This window comes from Triticum urartu, chromosome 3A (genome assembly GCF_056163025.1).
Source record: "Triticum urartu cultivar PI428250 chromosome 3A, HENAU_Tu73, whole genome shotgun sequence".
Lineage (NCBI taxonomy): Eukaryota > Viridiplantae > Streptophyta > Magnoliopsida > Poales > Poaceae > Triticum > Triticum urartu.
The window spans coordinates 285,257,769-285,278,301 of NC_141875.1; the positions used below are offsets into that span (position 1 = coordinate 285,257,769).

The 20,533-nt window shown below is 48.4% G+C and overlaps 1 protein-coding gene across 1 annotated transcript; it reads right to left on the reverse strand.

Moving 5' to 3' along the window:
* Nucleotides 1–14,579: 14,579 nt before the first annotated feature.
* Nucleotides 14,580–20,007, reverse strand: LOC147979475 (uncharacterized). The gene is made up of 5 exons (XM_087515225.1): nt 19,924–20,007; nt 19,639–19,784; nt 18,378–18,903; nt 15,000–15,248; nt 14,580–14,693 (listed from the first exon to the last, which is right to left on the reverse strand). The coding sequence occupies exons 1-5, from the start codon at nt 20,005–20,007 to the stop codon at nt 14,580–14,582; spliced, it is 1,119 nt and encodes a 372-aa protein (XP_087371351.1).
* Between the last annotated feature and the right edge of the window lie 526 nt (nt 20,008–20,533).

Below are 20,533 nucleotides of genomic sequence, written 5' to 3' on the forward strand. Positions count from 1 at the left end.
GACAACTGGCTAGCTCGTAGCAATAACATGTCAAAGAACCCTAGTAATTCGGATACCAAGGACAGCAATGGCAGGTCACGTCGCAACAAGCACAAGCGCCGCATTAACAGCGACAATACCGAGGATACGACAGTAAATGCCGGATTCAGAGGCTCTAAGCCCGGTCAACGGAAAAAGGCATTCAAAAGAAGCACTCCGGGCCCGTCCAGTTTGGACCGTATACTCGATCGATTGTGTCAGATACATGGCACCCCTGACAAGCCAGCCAACCACACCAAGAGGGATTGTTGGGTGTTCAAGCAGGCCGGCAAGTTAAATGCCGAAAACAAAGACAAGGGGCTACATAGCGATGACGAGGAGGAGCCCCAACCGCCGAACACTGGAGGATAGAAGGGGTTTCCCCCCACAAGTGCGGACGGTGAACATGATATACGCAACCCACATCCCCAAGAGGGAGCGGAAGAGTGTGTTAAGGGACGTATACGCGTTGGAGCCAGTCGCCCCAAAGTTCAACCCATGGTCCTCCTACCCGATCACTTTCGATCGCAGGGACCACCCCACTAGTATCCGCCATGGCGAATTTTCCGCATTGGTTCTAGACCCAATCATTGACGGATTTCACCTCACTCGAGTCCTTATGGACGGCGGTAGCAGCTTGAACCTGCTTTATCATGACAAAGTGCGCAAAATGGGCATAGATCCCTCAAGGATTAAACCCACAAAAACAACCTTTAAGGGCGTAATACCAGGTGTAGAGGCCCATTGCACATGCTCAGTCACACTAGAAGTGGTCTTCGGATCCCCGGATAATTTCTGAAGTGAGGAGTTAAACTTCGACATAGTCCCGTTCTGCAGTGGCTATCACGCACTACTCGGACGAACCACATTTGCAAAATTCAATGCGGTGCCGCACCACGCATACCTCAAGCTCAAGATGCCAGGACCTCGGGGGGTCATCACAGTCAATGGAAACACAGATAGCTCTCTCTGAACTGAGGAGCACACTGCGGCCCTCGTAGCAGGAGTGCAAAGCAGCCTATCAAGGCAATTCTCCAGTCCGGCGATCAGACGTCGGGACGCCGTCAAGAGTGCCCGAAGTAATCTGCAACAGGACCGCCTGGCACGTTCTGAGCTCACATAGCAATGCGTCCCCTACCCCAGCCCCATCCAAATGGCGACACACATGCCATGCGTCCACAATTACGCATTAAAAATACCATGGGCACAGGGGAGGGGCACGACTATGGCACGCCCCAAAATGCGGCTCAACCGCAATAGGGGCTCCCTACTTTGTTATTTTTTCTCTCTTCCAGTGCTTCACTCTCTAGAATCCCTGTCCGGCAATATAATCGCCAAACACACGATGCAAGGACCAGGGGGGCCGGAAGCTACGACGCATCATGGAACTCCCAAGTAGTCTCTATAACGAGCAAAATACCCGCTTTCATTACCATGCCGCAGCTTACCCTTGGAAGAGACATGTCAAATAGTCCCATTTTCTACTTATCGCACTACTTTTATCGTTTTGCTTCAATGCATCTTTTCGAATAAACAATGCATAGCTTCAGCCTGTTTTTGCATTTTTCTTTTATATATGTGTTCATTAATGACACCTTGCAACCGTACACTTTGGTACGGCCAATACACCAGGGGCTTAAGTACCCCACAATATGGTGTGAGAAGTTCGAACACTTTCAGAAGTGCGGCACCCCGAACTTATAGCATTATATGCATCAGCTCTGAATCATGTCTTTGGTCAATAGTTGGGTTTGCCCGACTCCCATGTTTTTGTACCTTACGTTCCTGTAACGCCTCGGACACACCCGCCGGTGGTCGTTATGTGACACCCCAAAAATTTTGGCCTTGTTTTGTTAAATTAAAAATTTTGCCAGGAATTAAAACTTTGAATTTCTGAGCTCCATTTTGATTTTTAAATCATTTCCTTCCCAGTTATGATGAGTTTTTCCCAAAGAGAAAACTTTTCAAATATGTCATTGGACTTATTTAATTTGTCAAGAGAAACTTTCCGTTATTTAATATAACTAATTAAATAATTAAGTTTCTTGATCTTTACTTTCTTGAAAATGGTTTTTCAAGGTTAAATGGCCATACTTGAACTACAACCATTTGATAAATTCACCTAAAATTCCCACAAAAATTTGGAGATGTCATGTGATGTTTTTAAATCATTTTTATACAAAAATATCTCTTATTCATGAAATATTTTGAGCTCTACACTCAATTTGTCTTCTCTGGTCCAGAGTGCAATTTGCACTACAACCCATTTAAATAATTCTTTCTAGCCTCCACCAAAATTATGGGATATTGGTAGTAGCATATGATTCAAGTTTATGCAAAAACCTGGTGTTGTTCTTTGAAAAATTTGAGTGAATCAACCTCATCTTCATTCTGGTCCAACATGATGGTTTGTACAGCAACCATATTCTTGCTTGCTCTTTAGCTCTTGATTCTTTTTCCTACTTGTAGACAGCCCTACCAAACCCCTAAATCCAGGAACATGCACCCATTGGATTAATTTTGGTTCCTAAAATAATGTCATTTATTTCCTGTCCAGAATTGAAGTTTTGTAAAACTTGCACTAACAAGTTTCTGCTTTTGGCCAACTAACCTCACCACTCTCTCTTGCATCTAAGGAGACTCTGATCTGGAGTTTTTGACCACTCCAAGAAGAGCCTAGGTGCCTGTGGCATTTTGTCAAACACCTGGAGAGCATGACCAGTTTTGACATGAGTTTTGGCATTGCACTATGAACTTGCACCTCTGATCAAACAAGCATGTCCACTAGACTCCCCGTTACTCCTAACCTGGGTCTGTTAATTGCCAGCCTCGACCGCGACCTCTAGCATGCTCTGGCATTGCGTCGAGCACGTCCCCTGCACGCCCGGAGCGCACCCAGAGCGCGCATATTGCACGACCCGCGCCCGAACCGACACGCTGGCCCCCCTGGTTTTGGCCCGCTCTGCAGAGCCCCGACATGTGCTCCCCTCCTCGCAGCAACGCGCCAAGCCGCCTTGGCAGCCTACAGCGCCGCCGACAGAGCTTTTGGCGGCACACCAGCGTCCGCAACACGCCTCTGCCACGGTCGGCGCCGCCAAAGCCACTTCCGCTCGCCACCTGGCCCCTGGAACAGCGCGTGCTCATCTGCGAGTGTGTCTGCTAGCCCTCGTCGCTGCCACGTCGCCCTAGCTACAGAGAGGCGGTTCGCCGGAGAGCTTATCCACGGCCGCCGCGGAACCGCCTTGCCACGCCTATATAAGGAGCCCCGAGCTCATCTCCGCACGCAGGCAGACCCAAGCCACCTCCCGAGGACCCCCATTGGCAGCCAATCGACCCGGGGAGGCCTCCTTCCTCATCTCCGGCAACTGCAGCCGCCACCATTGCCCCGGCCAATCCGGCACCTCTAGTTCCTCCCCCTCTCCGTTCTCTTCGCCAGGAACCTCCTCATCCTCCCGTGAACCCGTCCCCCTACTCAATTTTGATCGGGAACCCTAGTATCCCCAAACACACTTTGCTCCCGAGGCCACCTCCGCCGAGAAGCTCGCCGCCGGCAGCTCCCTCCGTCCCCACCTACCTGGTGACCACCGGGAGGACTGCCCTGGAGTGGCGGATCCATCCCCGCCCTCTGAGCCCCGCGGGGAGCTGCCGTTCGCCGGCGACGATCGCCGTTGCCTCGCCTCCGTTCAGCCAGAGGAAGAGGAGGGAGGGATAGACTGGTCAAACCTGACCAGTGGGGCCTCTGGACCCACTGTCAGCGACCCCGTGCCTGTCCACGTGGGATTAAGTGAAGGCGTAATCCCCCCAGTACTTTTCCCCCGCTCCGAAAGCGTATTCCCCTCCAAAATGTTTTCTTTTCTGTTTTATTTAAATAACAGATTTTTACCAGAACTTTGACTGGCTATAACTTTTTAAATATAACTCCAAATGAACTAATTCTTTTTCCTACATCTCTCAAATATTGTCTAGTTTATGTTAAGATTTATTGGAAAATTTTCCAAACAACTTTTTTGTACTGTTTTTGAAATGTGTGTTAATTCAAATATATTTTAAAATAGGATTTTGGAGAGAGAGAAGAAACTTTCAAAAATGTTGGAGAGCACCCCCACCTCTCCACACCATTAAAGGCAAGCATTCTGAACCCTGGCATAATGTTTTTGGTGTGTTATTTGACACATTTATAACACCACCTTATTTTAGAGGACTTGTTATTTCATGTGACATGATCATTTGCATGGAAGCATACTAGTGATTTCCTTGCTGTTGGAAATGAATATAATTGTGATGGTAATCATCCTCATGTGCCTTGCATGCATGCCAGAAAGGAATCCGGGAAAGCCTCGGCCTTGGGTAGGAGTGAGCTTGTCGCCGGTCCCCGTCGGGACGGTTATGTCCGGTATGGCATGGTAAGGTATATTGAGTGGTGATTTTGTTGATTGAAATATATTTGGTTACATGTCATGCAGGAAACTTATGAACCTCCTGAGTCGACCGTAGACCGAGTCTTGTTTCCAGTAACCCCCATACTTGCTATGTACTACCACTTGTCCCTGCCGCAGGTAGGGTAGGGTTTAGTAAGTCGTCAACCCCTTTCAAGCACACACCGTACAGAGAGGCCATGGTGGAAGATATCGGTTGTAGCCGGTAGGCATGCCACCTGGTCCGGGGGCATGGGTGTTTCCGGTTGAGACCGAGAGGGGAGGCCACCCCTTAGAGCGCGCGATATAAATTTGATCCCATGCTACGCGAGGTTGTAGCCTCCCCACTTAGAGTTTTGCTTAACAAGTGTCGTGGGTGATTCCAGACACCGATGAGTTAAGCTGGTGTGTGCAAGTTAGGCGTGTTTTCAACTAAAAGGCCGTAGATGGAATTAGTCCCGATGGACTAAAGGAATCCGTTACTCGTGGGTAAAGAGTACACCCTCTGCAGAGATCAAACCTATTCGAGTAGCCGTGTCCATGGTTAAGGATTACAGTCTGGGATGGGTCAAGTGTTGGTCTTAGTGTCGGTCTTCGGAGGAGATATTGTTAAACCAAACTTGGATACCGACTGGTGACTTGTGAGAACCATGATTATTATTTTGTGATGGACTAACCCTTTGCATTAATTATATTATTGAGTATCCCTGGGACGGTTCTACCTCCTGGATATTCATTGTGATCATTTCTTTTAAAAAAAAGCCCTTTATGTGGTGTCGCTTAGACGCCCGACTGTGGCATTTCTTTTAAAAGCCCTTTATGTGGTGTCGCTCAGACGCCCGACTGCGGCATTTCTTTTAAAAGCCCTTTATGTGGTGTCGCTCAGACGCCCGACTGCGGCATTTCTTTTAAAAGCCCTTTATGTGGTGTCGCTCAGACGCCCGACTGCGGCATTTCTTTTAAAAGCCCTTTATGTGGTGTCGCTTAGACGCCCGACTGTGGCATTTCTTTAAAAGCCCTTTATGTGGTGTCGCTCAGACGCCCGACTGCGGCATTTCTTTTAAAAGCCCTTTATGTGGTGTCGCTCAGATGCCCGACTGCGGCATTTTATTTCCCACTCCATTATTGCTCATTCATGTTGCATATAAATAACCTGCTTGCATGCATAAAAGATATTTTATTAGTGATTGACGATGTGATCATAGAATATTTCAGTGCATGATTATCAATTATATTATCCCAGTGTTCATAATGTTTGCGAGTACATTCAAAGTACTCACTGGCTTGTCCCTGGCTATTGTCTTGGCCAGATTTCTGCATGGAAAGGAGCGTTGCGGTGACAGCCCCGGAAACTAAGCAACGGTGATAGCAGCCTCGCGAAGATAGGAGTTAGCCTGGTCAGCTGTTCCCGTGGGAAATGGAGTCCCATAGACACTGATGTTTCACAAACCGCTTCCTCCATCGACCACTAGAAAACCATTTGATGTACTCATAGGCCACAATGGTCTTGTACTACACATTTTGTACTTTTGCTTGGAATTTCTGTAACAAGTTGGTGCCTCCTCAGCTAACAGTAATCCTGGGGCTGGTGAGCACAACGGCCATTTTCTGGAAATTTATGCCCGGAAAACCCGGTCGTGACAGACTTGGTATCAGAGCCAGGCTGACCATTGGCTAATCCTATCTTAGCCGGGTTTATAAACTTAGGCAAACCAACCCACCAAACCATAACCAAACCCCAGCCAAGCTTCTCGTGCAAGATAGCCACACAGTGACCCAACACCTTTTTGGCAGTCGGTGCCCAACCTATCAACCTAACCTGTCACTCATGCGCCAGTGACCGGCCCCTAAATAGTCCTTTCTCGCAAGCGTGCGAAGGAAGACTCCGTCCCCTTTTTCCTATAAAAAGGGGCACACTAGTCCCAACACAGCACAGCACAGCTTCTACCCCAAACCGAGCCACAATGCCTGGCCCCGTCGTGCACAATGAGACCACAGCAACCAACCTTGGAGGCTTTGTGACCATACTCGCAAACCTCACCCGTCATGCCTATGCGTTAGAACAGCCCCCAGAATATGTTGTGTACCAAGGACCCATGAGCGGTGAGAACCGTCAATTCTGGGCCACTGTACACATCTACGGTAGGGGTCTAGAGCCCGAGCGCCCCTACAGGTTCACCGGAAGGACAACTTCCTTTGAGCTTCAAGCCATCCAACTAGCTGCTCGAGAGGCTATAGTTCATCTCTGGCACTTGTCGCCCAGAGTTAACTGTCGCTCGTTCCACTACTACCCCAGACGTGAAGGGTATGGTAGGCCACCCCAAGTTGCCAACGGAGATCACGAGACGGATCCTGCATTGTTGCACTTGGTGCGCTATGTAAGTGCACTAGAGGAACTGTGCGATCAAATCACTATTGATCTAATCGCAGCTCGTGGAGAGCTGGTTCGTCGAGCCCCGGCGAGAGAAGAAAACGAGCCCAACACCGACAACCCAGTCGTGCTGTTTGGACACCCGATCGAGTCCCTGAGGACTGCCCCAGCCATAGGCCAAGGTGCTGCGATAACCCCAGAAGTGCTTCGTCGCATATTGGGAGCACACTCCAACGGGATTGTGGCCAACAATCCCTGAGATGGTCCTCATCGCTACCCCGAGCCTATAGCCCCTCAACCCACTCCAGCTAATTCCGACGACGAGACCCGTGGAGGAGCCTCAAGGCACGCCCGCTTGGATGTAAACGAGGTAGACTAAGTCACTCGAGTAGTGTCGAGTCCCAGTGTACCCTCACTTTGTTATCGTGTGACCTTGTAAGTAAATGTCGCCTGTTGTCGTGCCTCTATTTTAATAGTGTCCTTTCCTGGATACGCCAGTATGCAGTATAAGATTTCTATCCCGGACACAGTTACCAAAAATCACCCCGTCAACCCCACAGTGACACGTCACTATAGCGAGATGTGTGAATCTGTGGCTTGACCCCGACCCTTGGAGCAGGGCTGAATATTTTTCTTTACCATTCACCTCGGTAAAAAATTGACCCAGCTCCAGTGCTATAAAAGGCCACCGTGTGACCTTGCCAAGCACCTCTCACCTTGTGCACCACCCTCACAACCATTTCCTTGCCATGCCGAGCCCTAGCATTTATCTGAGAACCCCAGATGCAACCCCAGGTAGTTTTGTCAAGATATTGCGAGATTTTACCTGCAGTACCATGGGTGCTACCCAGCCACCCCAGTACGAGCTGTTCAAATCGAGGATTACCCCTTCCACCTCGAGATATTGGGCAGCAGTACACATCCCTCCCGTAAACTCAAACCAAGACCCAACGGAGGTCTCCTTCGTGGGGAAATCTATGCCAACCCCACATATGGCCATAGAAGTTGTTGCATACGAAGCGCTTGCTCGCCTTCGATTTGCAGTACCCTATGCCAGCGAACGAGGGTATTATTACTTCCCGAGCCATGCAACACCCGGAGGAGTGACATCTTTTCCCGGTGGACGCATTGAGAGAGAACCAGAGGGAGAAGAAGAGACTGACAGTGGACCCCGGGTCCACCTGTCAGCCAGAGAGAGCACTCGGCTCTCGGGTACGACCAGCGTATATTTAAATTTAGAAATTATTCTAAATTTATATCCAGCGTAGGAATCCCACGATTTTGTCCCGAACCGTAGACTTTTCCACGCAGCACCAGTTTTCACACTGTGGTTTTTCACCACTTATTGCCCTCTCACTATAGCCACATCTTTATTGCGTAATATTTTCTCAACACAGCTTTTAACAAATCTCGAGGACGAGATTTTTCTTAAGGGGGGTAGTGTTGTGACACCCCAAAAATTTTGGCCTTGTTTTGTTAAATTAAAAATTTTGCCAGGAATTAAAACTTTGAATTTCTAAGCTCCATTTTGATTTTTAAATCATTTCCTTCCCAGTTATGATGAGTTTTTCCCAAAGAGAAAACTTTTCAAGTATGTCATTGGACTTATTTAATCTGTCAAGAGAAACTTTCCCTTATTTAATATAACTAATTAAATAATTAAGTTGCTTGATCTTTACTTTCTTGAAAAGGGTTTTTCAAGGTTAAATGGCCATATTTGAACTACAACCATTTGATAAATTCACCTAAAATTCCCACAAAAATTTGGAGATGTCATGTGATGTTTTTAAATCATTTTTATACAAAAATATCTCTTATTCATGAAATATTTTGAGCTCTACACTCAATTTGTCTTCTCTGGTCCAGAGTGCAATTTGCACTACAACCCATTTAAATAATTCTTTCTAGCCTCCACCAAAATTATGGGATATTGGTAGTAGCATATGATTCAAGTTTATGCAAAAACCTGGTGTTGTTCTTTGAAAAATTTGAGTGAATCAACCTCATCTTCATTCTGGTCCAACATGATGGTTTGTACAGCAACCATATTCTTGCTTGCTCTTTAGCTCTTGATTCTTTTTCCTACTTGTAGACAGCCCTACCAAACCCCTAAATCCAGGAACATGCACCCATTGGATTAATTTTGGTTCCTAAAATAATGTCATTTATTTCCTGTCCAGAATTGAAGTTTTGTAAAACTTGCACTAACAAGTTTCTGCTTTTGGCCAACTAACCTCACCACTCTCTCTTGCATCTAAGGAGACTCTGATCTGGAGTTTTTGACCACTCCAAGAAGAGCCTAGGTGCCTGTGGCATTTTGTCAAACACCTGGAGAGCATGACCAGTTTTGACATGAGTTTTGGCATTGCACTATGAACTTGCACCTCTGATCAAACAAGCATGTCCACTAGACTCCCCGTTACTCCTAACCTGGGTCTGTTAATTGCCAGCCTCGACCGCGACCTCTAGCATGCTCTGGCATTGTGTCGATCACGTCCCCTGCACGCCCGGAGCGCGCCCAGAGCGCGCGTATTGCACGACCCGCGCCCGAGCCGACACGCTGGCCCCCCTGGTTTTGGCCCGCTCTGCAGAGCCCCGACATGTGCTCCCCTCCTCGCAGCAACGCGCCAAGCCGCCTTGGCAGCCTACAGCGCCGCCGACAGAGCTTTTGGCGGCACACCAGCGTCCGCAACACGCCTCTGCCACGGTCGGCGCCGCCAAAGCCACTTCCGCTCGCCACCTGGCCCCTGGAACAGCGCGTGCTCATCCGCGAGTGTGTCTGCTAGCCCTCGTCGCCGCCACGTCGCCCTAGCTACAGAGAGGCGGTTCGCCGGAGAGCTTATCCATGGTCGCCGCGGAACCGCCTTGCCACGCCTATATAAGGAGCCCCGAGCTCATCGCCGCACGCAGGCAGACCCAAGCCACCTCCCGAGGACACCCATTGGCAACCAATCGACCCGGGGAGGCCTCCTTCCTCATCTCTGGCAACTGCAGCCGCCACCATTGCCCCGGCCAATCCGGCACCTCCAGTACCTCCCCCTCTCCGTTCTCTTCGCCAGGAACCTCCTCATCCTCCCGTGAACTCGTCCCCCTACTCAATTTTGATCGGGAACCCCAGTATCCCCAAACACACTTTGCTCCCGAGGCCACCTCCACCGAGAAGCTCGCCGCCGGCAGCTCCCTCCGTCCCCACCTACCTGGCGACCACCGGGAGGACCGCCCTGGAGTGGCGGATCCATCCCCGCCCTCTGAGCCCCGCGGGGAGCCGCCGTTTGCCGGCGACGATCGCCGTTGCCTCGCCTCCGTTCGGCCAGAGGAAGAGGAGGGAGGGATAGACTGGTCAAACCTGACCAGTGGGGCCTCTGGACCCACTGTCAGCGACCCCGTGCCTGTCCACGTGGGATTAAGTGAAGGCGTAATCCCCCCAGTACTTTTCCCCCGCTCCGAAAGCGTATTCCCCTCCGAAATGTTTTCTTTTCTGTTTTATTTAAATAACAGATTTTTACCAGAACTTTGACTGGCTATAACTTTTTAAATATAACTCCAAATGAACTAATTCTTTTTCCTACATCTCTCAAATATTGTCTAGTTTATGTTAAGATTTATTTGAAAATTTTCCAAACAACTTTTTTGTACTGTTTTTGAAATGTGTGTTAATTCAAATATATTTTAAAATAGGATTTTGGAGAGAGAGAAGAAACTTTCAAAAATTTTGGAGAGCACCCCCACCTCTCCACACCATTAAAGCCAAGCATTCTGAACCCTGGCATAATGTTTTTGGTGTGTTATTTGACACATTTATAACACCACCTTATTTCAGAGGACTTGTTATTTCATGTGACATGATCATTTGCATGGAAGCATACTAGTGATTTCCTTGCTGTTGGAAATGAATATAATTGTGATGGTAATCATCCTCATGTGCCTTGCATGCATGCCGGAAAGGAATCCGGGAAAGCCTCGGCCTTGGGTAGGAGTGAGCTTGTCGCCGGTCCCCGTCGAGACGGTTATGTCCGGTATGGCATGGTAAGGTATATTGAGTGGTGATTTTGTTGATTGAAATATATTTGGTTACATGTCATGCAGGAAACTTATGAACCTCCTGAGTCGACCGTAGACCGAGTCTTGTTTCCAGTAACCCCCATACTTGCTATGTACTACCACTTGTCCCTGCCGCAGGTAGGGTAGGGTTTAGTAAGTCGTCAACCCCTTTCAAGCACACACCGTACAGAGAGGCCATGGTGGAAGATATCGGTTGTAGCCGGTAGGCATGCCACCTGGTCCGGGGGCATGGGTGTTTCCGGTTGAGACCGAGAGGGGAGGCCACCCCTTAGAGCGCGCGATATAAATTTGATCCCATGCTACGCGAGGTTGTAGCCTCCCCACTTAGAGTTTTGCTTAACAAGTGTCGTGGGTGATTCCTGACACCGATGAGTTAAGCTGGTGTGTGCAAGTTAGGCGTGTTTTCAACTAAAAGGCCGTAGACGGAATTAGTCCCGATGGACTAAAGGAATCCGTTACTCATGGGTAAAGAGTACACCCTCTGCAGAGATCAAACCTATTCGAGTAGCTGTGTCCATGGTTAAGGATTACAGTCTGGGATGGGTCAAGTGTTGGTCTTAGTGTCGGTCTTCGGAGGAGATATTGTTAAACCAAACTTGGATACCGACTGGTGACTTGTGAGAACCATGATTATTATTTTGTGATGGACTAACCCTTTGCATTAATTATATTATTGAGTATCCCTGGGATGGTTCTACCTCCTGGATATTCATTGTGATCATTTCTTTTAAAAAAAGCCCTTTATGTGGTGTCGCTTAGACGCCCGACTGTGGCATTTCTTTTAAAAGCCCTTTATGTGGTGTCGCTCAGACGCCCGACTGCGGCATTTCTTTTAAAAGCCCTTTATGTGGTGTCGCTCAGACGCCCTACTGCGGCATTTCTTTTAAAAGCCCTTTATGTGGTGTCGCTCAGACGCCCGACTGCGGCATTTCTTTTAAAAGCCCTTTATGTGGTGTCGCTTAGACGCCCGACTGTGGCATTTCTTTAAAAGCCCTTTATGTGGTGTCGCTCAGACGCCTGACTGCGGCATTTCTTTTAAAAGCCCTTTATGTGGTGTCGCTCAGACGCCCGACTGCGGCATTTTATTTCCCACTCCATTATTGCTTATTCATGTTGCATATAAATAACCTGCTTGCATGCATAAAAGATATTTTATTAGTGACTGACGATGTGATCATAGAATATTTCAGTGCATGATTATCAATTATATTATCCCAGTGTTCATAATGTTTGCGAGTACATTCAAAGTACTCACTGGCTTGTCCCTGGCTATTGTCTTGGCCAGATTTCTGCATGGAGAGGAGCGTTGCGGTGACAGCCCCGGAAACTAAGCAATGGTGATAGCAGCCTCGCAAAGATAGGAGTTAGCCTGGTCAGCTGTTCCCGTGGGAAATGGAGTCCCATAGACACTGATGTTTCACAAACCGCTTCCGCCATCGACCACTAGAAAACCATTTGATGTACTCATAGGCCACAATGGTCTTGTACTACACATTTTGTACTTTTGCTTGGAATTTCTGTAACAAGTTGGTGCCTCCTCAGCTAACAGTAATCCTGGGGCTGGTGAGCACAACGGCCATTTTCTGGAAATTTATGCCCGGAAAACCCGGTCGTGACACGTTACTCCTGGCGGGATCTAGATTGGCCCCACAGATCAATACTAGTCTTTTCTGCGCACTTTATCCTCACTCGTGCGCACTCGGGAGCAACTTCCCGGTCGGTCACCCATCCTGACACTAATCCAAGCTGAGTACGCTTAACTTTGGAGTTCTGTCCGATTGGGCTCCCGGAAAAGAAGGAATTCCTTATTGATATGAGTAGTCTATCATCCCTAATAATTCAGGCTATCACATACACCCCCACTCAGAGGAACCGACGTCCTCGTCGGGCCACAGGAACGTTCCCTCTTGGCACAAACGTCTGTGCTTCCAGTCCAGTACATTTGCCAAGCCGGGTGCCACGACGGGTCACAAACGTCATGAACAACATGACCATGCACCTGTCCGCAACCATCCGTGTAACCGCGAGGGTCAACTCTGATACCAACTTGTAACGCCCCGGCCACACCCGCCGGTGGTTGTTACTCCTGGCGGGATCTAGATTGGCCCCATAGATCAATACTAGTCTTTTCTGCGCACTTTGTCCTCACTCGTGCGCACCCGGGAGCAACTTCCCGATCGGTCACCCATCCTGACACTACTTCAAGCTGAGCACGCTTAACTTTGGAGTTCTGTCCGAATGGGCTCCCGGAAAAGAAGGAATTCCTTATTGATATGAGTAGTCTATCATCCCTAATAATCCAGGCCATCACAGTTCCGCTATATCGGCTAAGGTAGCACTGGGAGAACAACTGCGGTTGTGCCCCGGTTCAGCTGGGCTAAGGACCTCAGTAGAGAAACCTAAAACTGACTGTCATGATAGGGCGAGAGCTAGTCGCTGTTCGAGAGGTTTCGAGTCCCTAAAGACTTATGCCACTTAGGGCGAGGAGCCGGCTTTGTCTGGCCTAGGCGTGTATAGCGGCCCGAACTCGGTCTTCCGAACACTAGGGGCTTCGCCAAAATTTAAAATTATAGAATTCTCTGGCTAAGTGAGAGTGATAACGCATTATAGTCCGATTGCCTTGTTCGTTGCGTTGAGCTCCTCCCTCGAAGGACCCAAGAATGGGAAAAAGAGTGCTCAGGTTTATCCCGAACACCCCAGCACTCGTGGCATGGGGGCAGAAGCCGACGACTCGCCATCTCTCAGATTTAATAAACGGCCGTATAGAATGTAATATTTTAAATTCAAACAAGTGTTGTATAGCGCATATGAAAAAGTTTTCACCGTACAGGATCACAAATGCGAGTTCACTCAAAAATTACATCCTTGGAACATTCATCCGCCATAAGGCGGGCACCCTTTAGGAGGCCCTCATAGTACATCTCGGGGTTGCGATGCTCCTTGCCCTGCGGTGGCCCGTTCTCCACCAGCTTCTCAGCATCCATCTTGCCCCAGTGTACTTTAACACAGGCAAGCGCCCTGCGGGCGCCCTCTATGCAGACAGAGTGCTTGATGACTTCAAGCCACGGACAGGCATCCGCTAGCCGCCTCACCAGCCCAAAGTAGCTCCTAGGTATGACCTCTCCAGGCCACAGCCGGACAATGAGACCCTTCATGGCCTGTTTGACCACCATATGGAGCTCGACCAATTGCTTCAGCTGGTCGCTCAAGGGAACCGGGTGTCCGGCCTCAGCATACTGAGACCAGAACACCTTCTCTTTTGAGCTCCCTTCCTCGGCCCGGTAGTAGGTGGCCGCATCTGACATGCTGCGGGGCAAATCTGCGAATGCTCCTGGAGAGCTCCGGACTCGGGTAAGTAACAAGTGATTCACTTTCACGTGCTTGCTTTGCATAATGAATGCCTTACCCGCCGCTATCTTCTTTATCACCTCAATTTCCTAGAGGGATTTTTGGGCTTCGGACTCTCGCATCTTCGAGTCAAGCTCCAAACTCTCATGTTTTTTCACGAGAGCCTGGAGCTCTTGCTGCACCTCCTCCACCCGCGCTTCTTGTTTCCCTCGCTCGGTGCGCTCCGTGGCCGCTTTGTTTTCGGCCTCGGACAGCGCTTGCTTCAGGGTCGCAACCTCGTTCGTGGCCCCTGCCATAGCCACGATGATCCTGTGATTTTTCGCAACCACATCTTTTTAATATACTTACACAAAGTATTACTTACCTTATTTCTCCTTGAGCTGCTTCTTGGCAAGGCCAAGCTCTTTCTCGGACCGCTCGATGCTCTGCTTTAATGCTTCGACCTCCGCAGTCAGTACGGCCGAGGTCAGCACCGCAGCCTGCATACCCATATTGACATACTTATGTTAGACTCCTGTGTTTATTATTAGATCCTCTATTCGGCTTTTCTTTGTGAACACCAAAGAGAACATCAGGGGCTACTGTCTATGCGGTAATATTTTCATATATTTTTTACATACCTCAAAGCCTGTTAGAAGGCTGGCACAGGCTTCAGTCAGCCCGCTCTTGGCGGACTGAACTTTCTGGATCACCGCACTCATAATAGTGCGGTGCTCCTTGTCGATGGAGGCGCCGTTAAGCACCTCCAGCAAGTTATCTGGTGCCTCCGGTTGGACGGAGGTCACCTGCGCGGTAGGCTTGCCCTTCTTAGTGGGGGGCCGCCTGCCGGAGTCCCGAACCACTGAAGGTTCCAGTGCGATGTTCGGCCCAGGGACGGACTTGGTGCCCTTGGGAGCCTTGCTCCCCTTGTGCCTGCAGTCCGGAAGGTCGCCTTGCAGCGCCTCCAGGACCACCTCCCCTCGGCTTGGAACCCATCGGGACAGCACCTCGGCGTTATCCGTAGGGCGGGGTTGGAAGCGGTCGGAAGCGAAAAGCTATTCACATCCGACGAATCCAAGGAACCACTCGACGATATGTCGACTTGGGCTCGGGGCGGACTGCATGATTATATTCAGCGTTAGGAGAAGTTGTGCAATAAAGGAACACTAACCCCTTGTGGGGCCTGGGGGTGGGGATGAGCTGCCCCTCATTTGGGAGCCGGTGCATGATGTCGTCGGACAGGTATCCGGCTCTCCTCAGCTTCTTGATGTGTCCCTCCGTAATGAAGGAGACCATCCACCTGCCTCCCGCACCGGACATGGTTGGAGAGGGTTGAGGTGGGAAGTGCGGACTTGGGCTCTAGAGCTCGAGTGTGCGAAAATGGATGAGCAAAGGAGGAAGAAGCGTGGATGAAAAGGTGAATCCTTATCCCTTTATTTGGGCAGACAAAACTATGCGTCTCCACCAGCCTGGTAAAACTCACTTATCACCCAAGCACCGTAATTAATGGCACGGTTGGGTTACCCACGCCCGTATTGATGAGAATGCCGTGATAAGGGGACACGATCTCTGCTTTGACAAGACATGCCAAGGAAGCCGACTCGCAAAACGCACTGAGGTGGGACAGTAAAAAACGATTCGAATAAAGGCTTGGCTATGGTGTGATGTCACGCTACACAATACATCAGCATATTAGATTTGTGGAAATGTTACTCTCTCCCTCTACGGTGGTATGTGGAACTTGTTTTGTAGAGCCGGACACGATCCTCATGTTCAAAATCTTCTATGAAGTATTCGGAGGAGGAACCCACCTTGCAATGCCGAAGACAATCTGCGCGCCGGACTCGTCGTCATTGAAGCCTGGTTCAGGGGCTACTGAGGGAGTCCTGGATTAGGGGGTATCCGGACAGCCGAACTATAACCATTGGCTGGACTCTTGGACTATGAAGATACAAGATTGAAGACTTCGTCCCGTGTCCGGATGGGACTTTCCTTGACGTGGAAGGCAAGCTTGGCAATACGGATATGTAGATCTCCTCCCATTGTAACCGACTCTGTGTAACCCTAGCCCCCTTCGGTGTCTATATAAACCGGAGGGTTTAGTCCGTAGGACAACAATCACAACAATCATACCATAGGCTAGCTTCTAGGGTTTAGACTCTCTGATCTCGTGGTAGATCTACTCTTGTACTACCCATATCATCAATATTAATCAAGCAGGAGTAAGGTTTTACCTCCATCGAGATGGCCTGAACCTGGGTAAAAACATCGTGTCCCATGTCTCCTGTTACCATCCTCCTAGACGCACAGTTTGGGACCCCCTACCCGAGATCCGCCGGTTTTGACACCGATAGTTGCCGAAACCACGTAAACCTATCATCTAGGCTCTAGGGTGGCTCGGGGTCGATGAAAGCACCTAAACCTATCAATTAGGGTTTTGGTGGATCGTGGTCGAGGAAACCACCTAAACCTATTAATTAGGGTTTTGGTGGCTTGGGGTCGACTAAAACACCTAAACCTATCATCTAGGCTCTAGGATGGCTCGGGGTCGACAAAAACATCTAAACCTATCAATTAGGGTTTTGGTGGCTCGGGGTCGACAAAAACACCTAAACCTATCATCTACGCTCTAGGATGGCTTGGGGTCGCCAAAACCACCTAAACCTATCATCTAGGCTCTAGGGTGGCTCGGGGTCGACGAAAACACCTAAACCTATCAATTAGGGTTTTGGTGGCTCGGGGTTGACAAAAACACCTAAACCTATCATTTAAGGTCTAGGGTGGCTCGAGGTCGACAACTACACCTAAAGCTATCATCTAGGGTCTAGGGTGGCTCAGGGTCGACGACACCACCTAAACCTATCAATTAAGGTTTTGGTGGCTCGGGGTCGACGAAACCACCTAAACCTATCAATTAAGGTTTTGGTGGCTCAGGGTCGACAAAAACAGCTAAACCTATCATCTAGGCTCTAGGGTGGCTCAGGGTCGACGAAACCACCTAAACCTATCATCTAGGCTCTAGGGTGGCTCGGGGTCGATGAAACCACCTAGACCTATCAATTAGGGTTTTGGTGGCTCGGGGTCGACGAAACCACCTAAACCTATCATCTAGGCTCTAGGGTGGCTCGAGGTCGACAAAACCACCTAAACCTATCAATTAGGGTTTTGGTGGCTCGGGGTCGACGAAACCACCTAAACCTATCATCTAGGCTCTAGGGTGGCTCGAGGTCGACGAATCCACCTAAACCTATCAATTAGAGTTTTGGTGGCTCAGAGTCGACGAAACCACCTAAACCTATCATTTAGGGTTTTAGTGGGTCGGGGTCGACGAAACCACCTAAACCTGTCATTTAGGCTTTTGGTGGCTCGGGGTCGACGAAACCACCTAAACCTATCATTTAGTGTTTTGGTGGCTCGAGGTTGACAAAAACACCTAAACCTATCATCTAGGCTCTAGGGTGGCTCAGGTTCGATGAAACCACCTAAACCTATCAAATAGGGTTTTGGTAGCGTGGGGTCGACAAAAAACACCTAAACCTAAATGCTTATGGTGGCTCGGGGTCGACGAAACCACCTAAAAGAATCAATTAGGGTTTTGGGTGGCAACGTAACAAAAGAATGATGAGGAAGCATTTAAGCATAAGAAACTATTCCTTTTGCAAATGCATGTAAGCATTTAAGCATCAGTGTAACATACGCATTTTCCAATGCTTTGTATGTCATCATTTTCAGCAACAAACTAGCAACGATTTTCAGCATCAGTATAACATAAGCAAACAATACTAACTGTAGTTAAACACGTTATAGGCATACACAACCATTGTTCACAATACATAGCGGAGTTCAAATGCACAATCCATCCTTTTCTCACAAAAGGATGAATAGAATAACTACTAGGTAGAGAAGCAGCCAGAGTTCACAATTACTAGAACCATACATTACACAACCATAATTCTAAGTTACTAGGTCATTTCACAACCATCCTTCCTAAAAGGTCTGCAATGCCCACTAAGCTCACTTCATCTTCTTCAGTTCTGTAAGATTGCCTGGATCCCCTTGATCTTCTCCTTAAGCTTCTCCTCTGCCTTCATGAGCTCACAAATCTTAAGCTCTCGCATGTACTTCTCTTCATTATGGTTTTCCTTGAGCTTCGACAAATCGGCAACCTAAAACTTCAACTCTACCTTCTCTTGGATCAGCTTCTCCTCAAACTTTGTGAACTCTGCATTCTTCAACTCCAAATTCATCCTCGCCTCACTAAGCAATTCCTTCTCTTTCATATTCTTCAACTTCAGTTTCTGGATGGCAGTTGCTTGAGAACTTGTCAGGTTGCACAGGAGTTCATACTTCTGTTGAAGCTTCTCTATAACTGCATCTTTCTTTGCCATTTCTGCCTTCATTCTAGCCACCAATAGAGCTCTACATTGGTGCTGATATGAGATGTTGGACTGCAGATAACTAAAATCCACAACCCTCTCCTCCGGAAAGTCCACAAGTTGATGCACATCTTTCACTAACTTGTCATAGTATGCATCCAGTTTGTTCTTTTCTTCTGTCAAATGGTGAATAGTTAAAGCACTTTCAAGATTATTATTCACCCTAGCACACTTGCTCTCTTCAACCATTGACCAAAGCTTCAACAATGCATTCTCCATTGTTGGGGGCAACCGCTCATCAACCCACTGAACAAACCCACAATTCTGACCTTCCTGGAAAAATACCAAGGGAAAATTTTAGTACAATACAACTACTATGAGTAGTAAGCAACAGTTAGTTCATGGCAGTAGCTAATGTTGGTACTGACCGACACTAAATTTGCACAGCCATGTGCTAAGCAACATGAGCACATTGTAAAATAACTTAATGTAATCCTACAATGGGTGATCAGTATATATTTAGCAGAGTAACACTCCATTCAACTTAGCATAATAACCAACTTAGAATTGGCCATTAATATAATGGAATCCTACAATGTGCACTACCACTCTACCAATTAACTACTTTGCCATATATCACTAACAAATGGAACATAGACATCACTGAATGAAGAGTTCTTAAACAAGACTACATCAGCCTAGCTAAATACACTACATTAGCCTGCAGCAACAAACTAGCTAATGACAGTACCTACTGTCAGTAGTAAGCAACAGTTACTTATTAGGAGTAACACATCAGCTAATGGAGGGGCTAATGTGAGTACTAAGCAACACTACATACACGTATAAAAAATAGAATATGCACACAACCGAGCATGCTTGAGCCTATATTTAGCAAAAATGCACTACACTGAACTTAATATACAACATTCCTATAATGAGCACTACAGTAGGGCATATATGACTAACAAAATTACCATAGACATAACTGAATCACACTTGGCAAACAAGACTATATCACTTTCAATGAACACATCCTGTGCATAATCAAGAAGGCAAGAAAAGTCCCGGCTCTACACATGCTAAGAACCTTATCCTAGTCATTGTTCCTTCAAATGCAACAAGCCTCTCTGATGGCTTCCCATGCTTCTTGCACAATACTATCAGATCTAGCTCAAGACCCTTGTAATATGGGTCCTCAAGAGAGGAAGGCACCTGCCCAAGCAAAATCCAAGTTACCATCATATTTACAAAGCAAATCAAACGAAACCCTCACAACAAATACCACCTACACAGAAAAATCCCCAAATTTTCTAAACCTAACCATAACCCTAGGTCCAATGGAGTAACTGACCTGGTTGAGCCCATCGGTGGAGGTTTCGGAGTGCATGTACGGGAGGCTTGAGTTGTCATCGTTGCTCTCGTCCTCCAAAACCATGGCTGTGGCGACGTCGTGTGGCGGCCGACAGGGGCGGGCGTAGGCGGCGGCGAGGCGGAAAGAAGGCAGAGCAGAGCGGGATCTGCCTCGGGCCGCACCAGCCACGCCTAAACTGGCTCGTCCTAGTCAGCACGCGGGCACGCGCTCATTGGCCAGCGTGGCGCCTGAAGGACGGGTCCAACCGATTAGAATACCTGTCAATACGTATAAAACACACTTTTAGCCTCTTTTGCAACATCTCGCCCAAAACTTGGTACTGACATGTAAAAATTAACAATCTTGGTACCAATCTGCTTCCAATGCCCCAACTGTGGTACTTCTGTGCAATTTACTCAGCCTACCGACCAGGGCGTTGGCATCGAGCGCGCCGTGGAGAAGGCGAACGCCGCGACCCATGCGAATGGCGCGGCAGGCGTCTGGTGCAAGTATGGCGCGGCCGGCCTCTGGTGGAAGTATAGACAGAGCGCCTCTGCCCACTCCTGGCCAGGAATGGGGGTACTAACAGGACGTGTGCCCAGTTGCCACG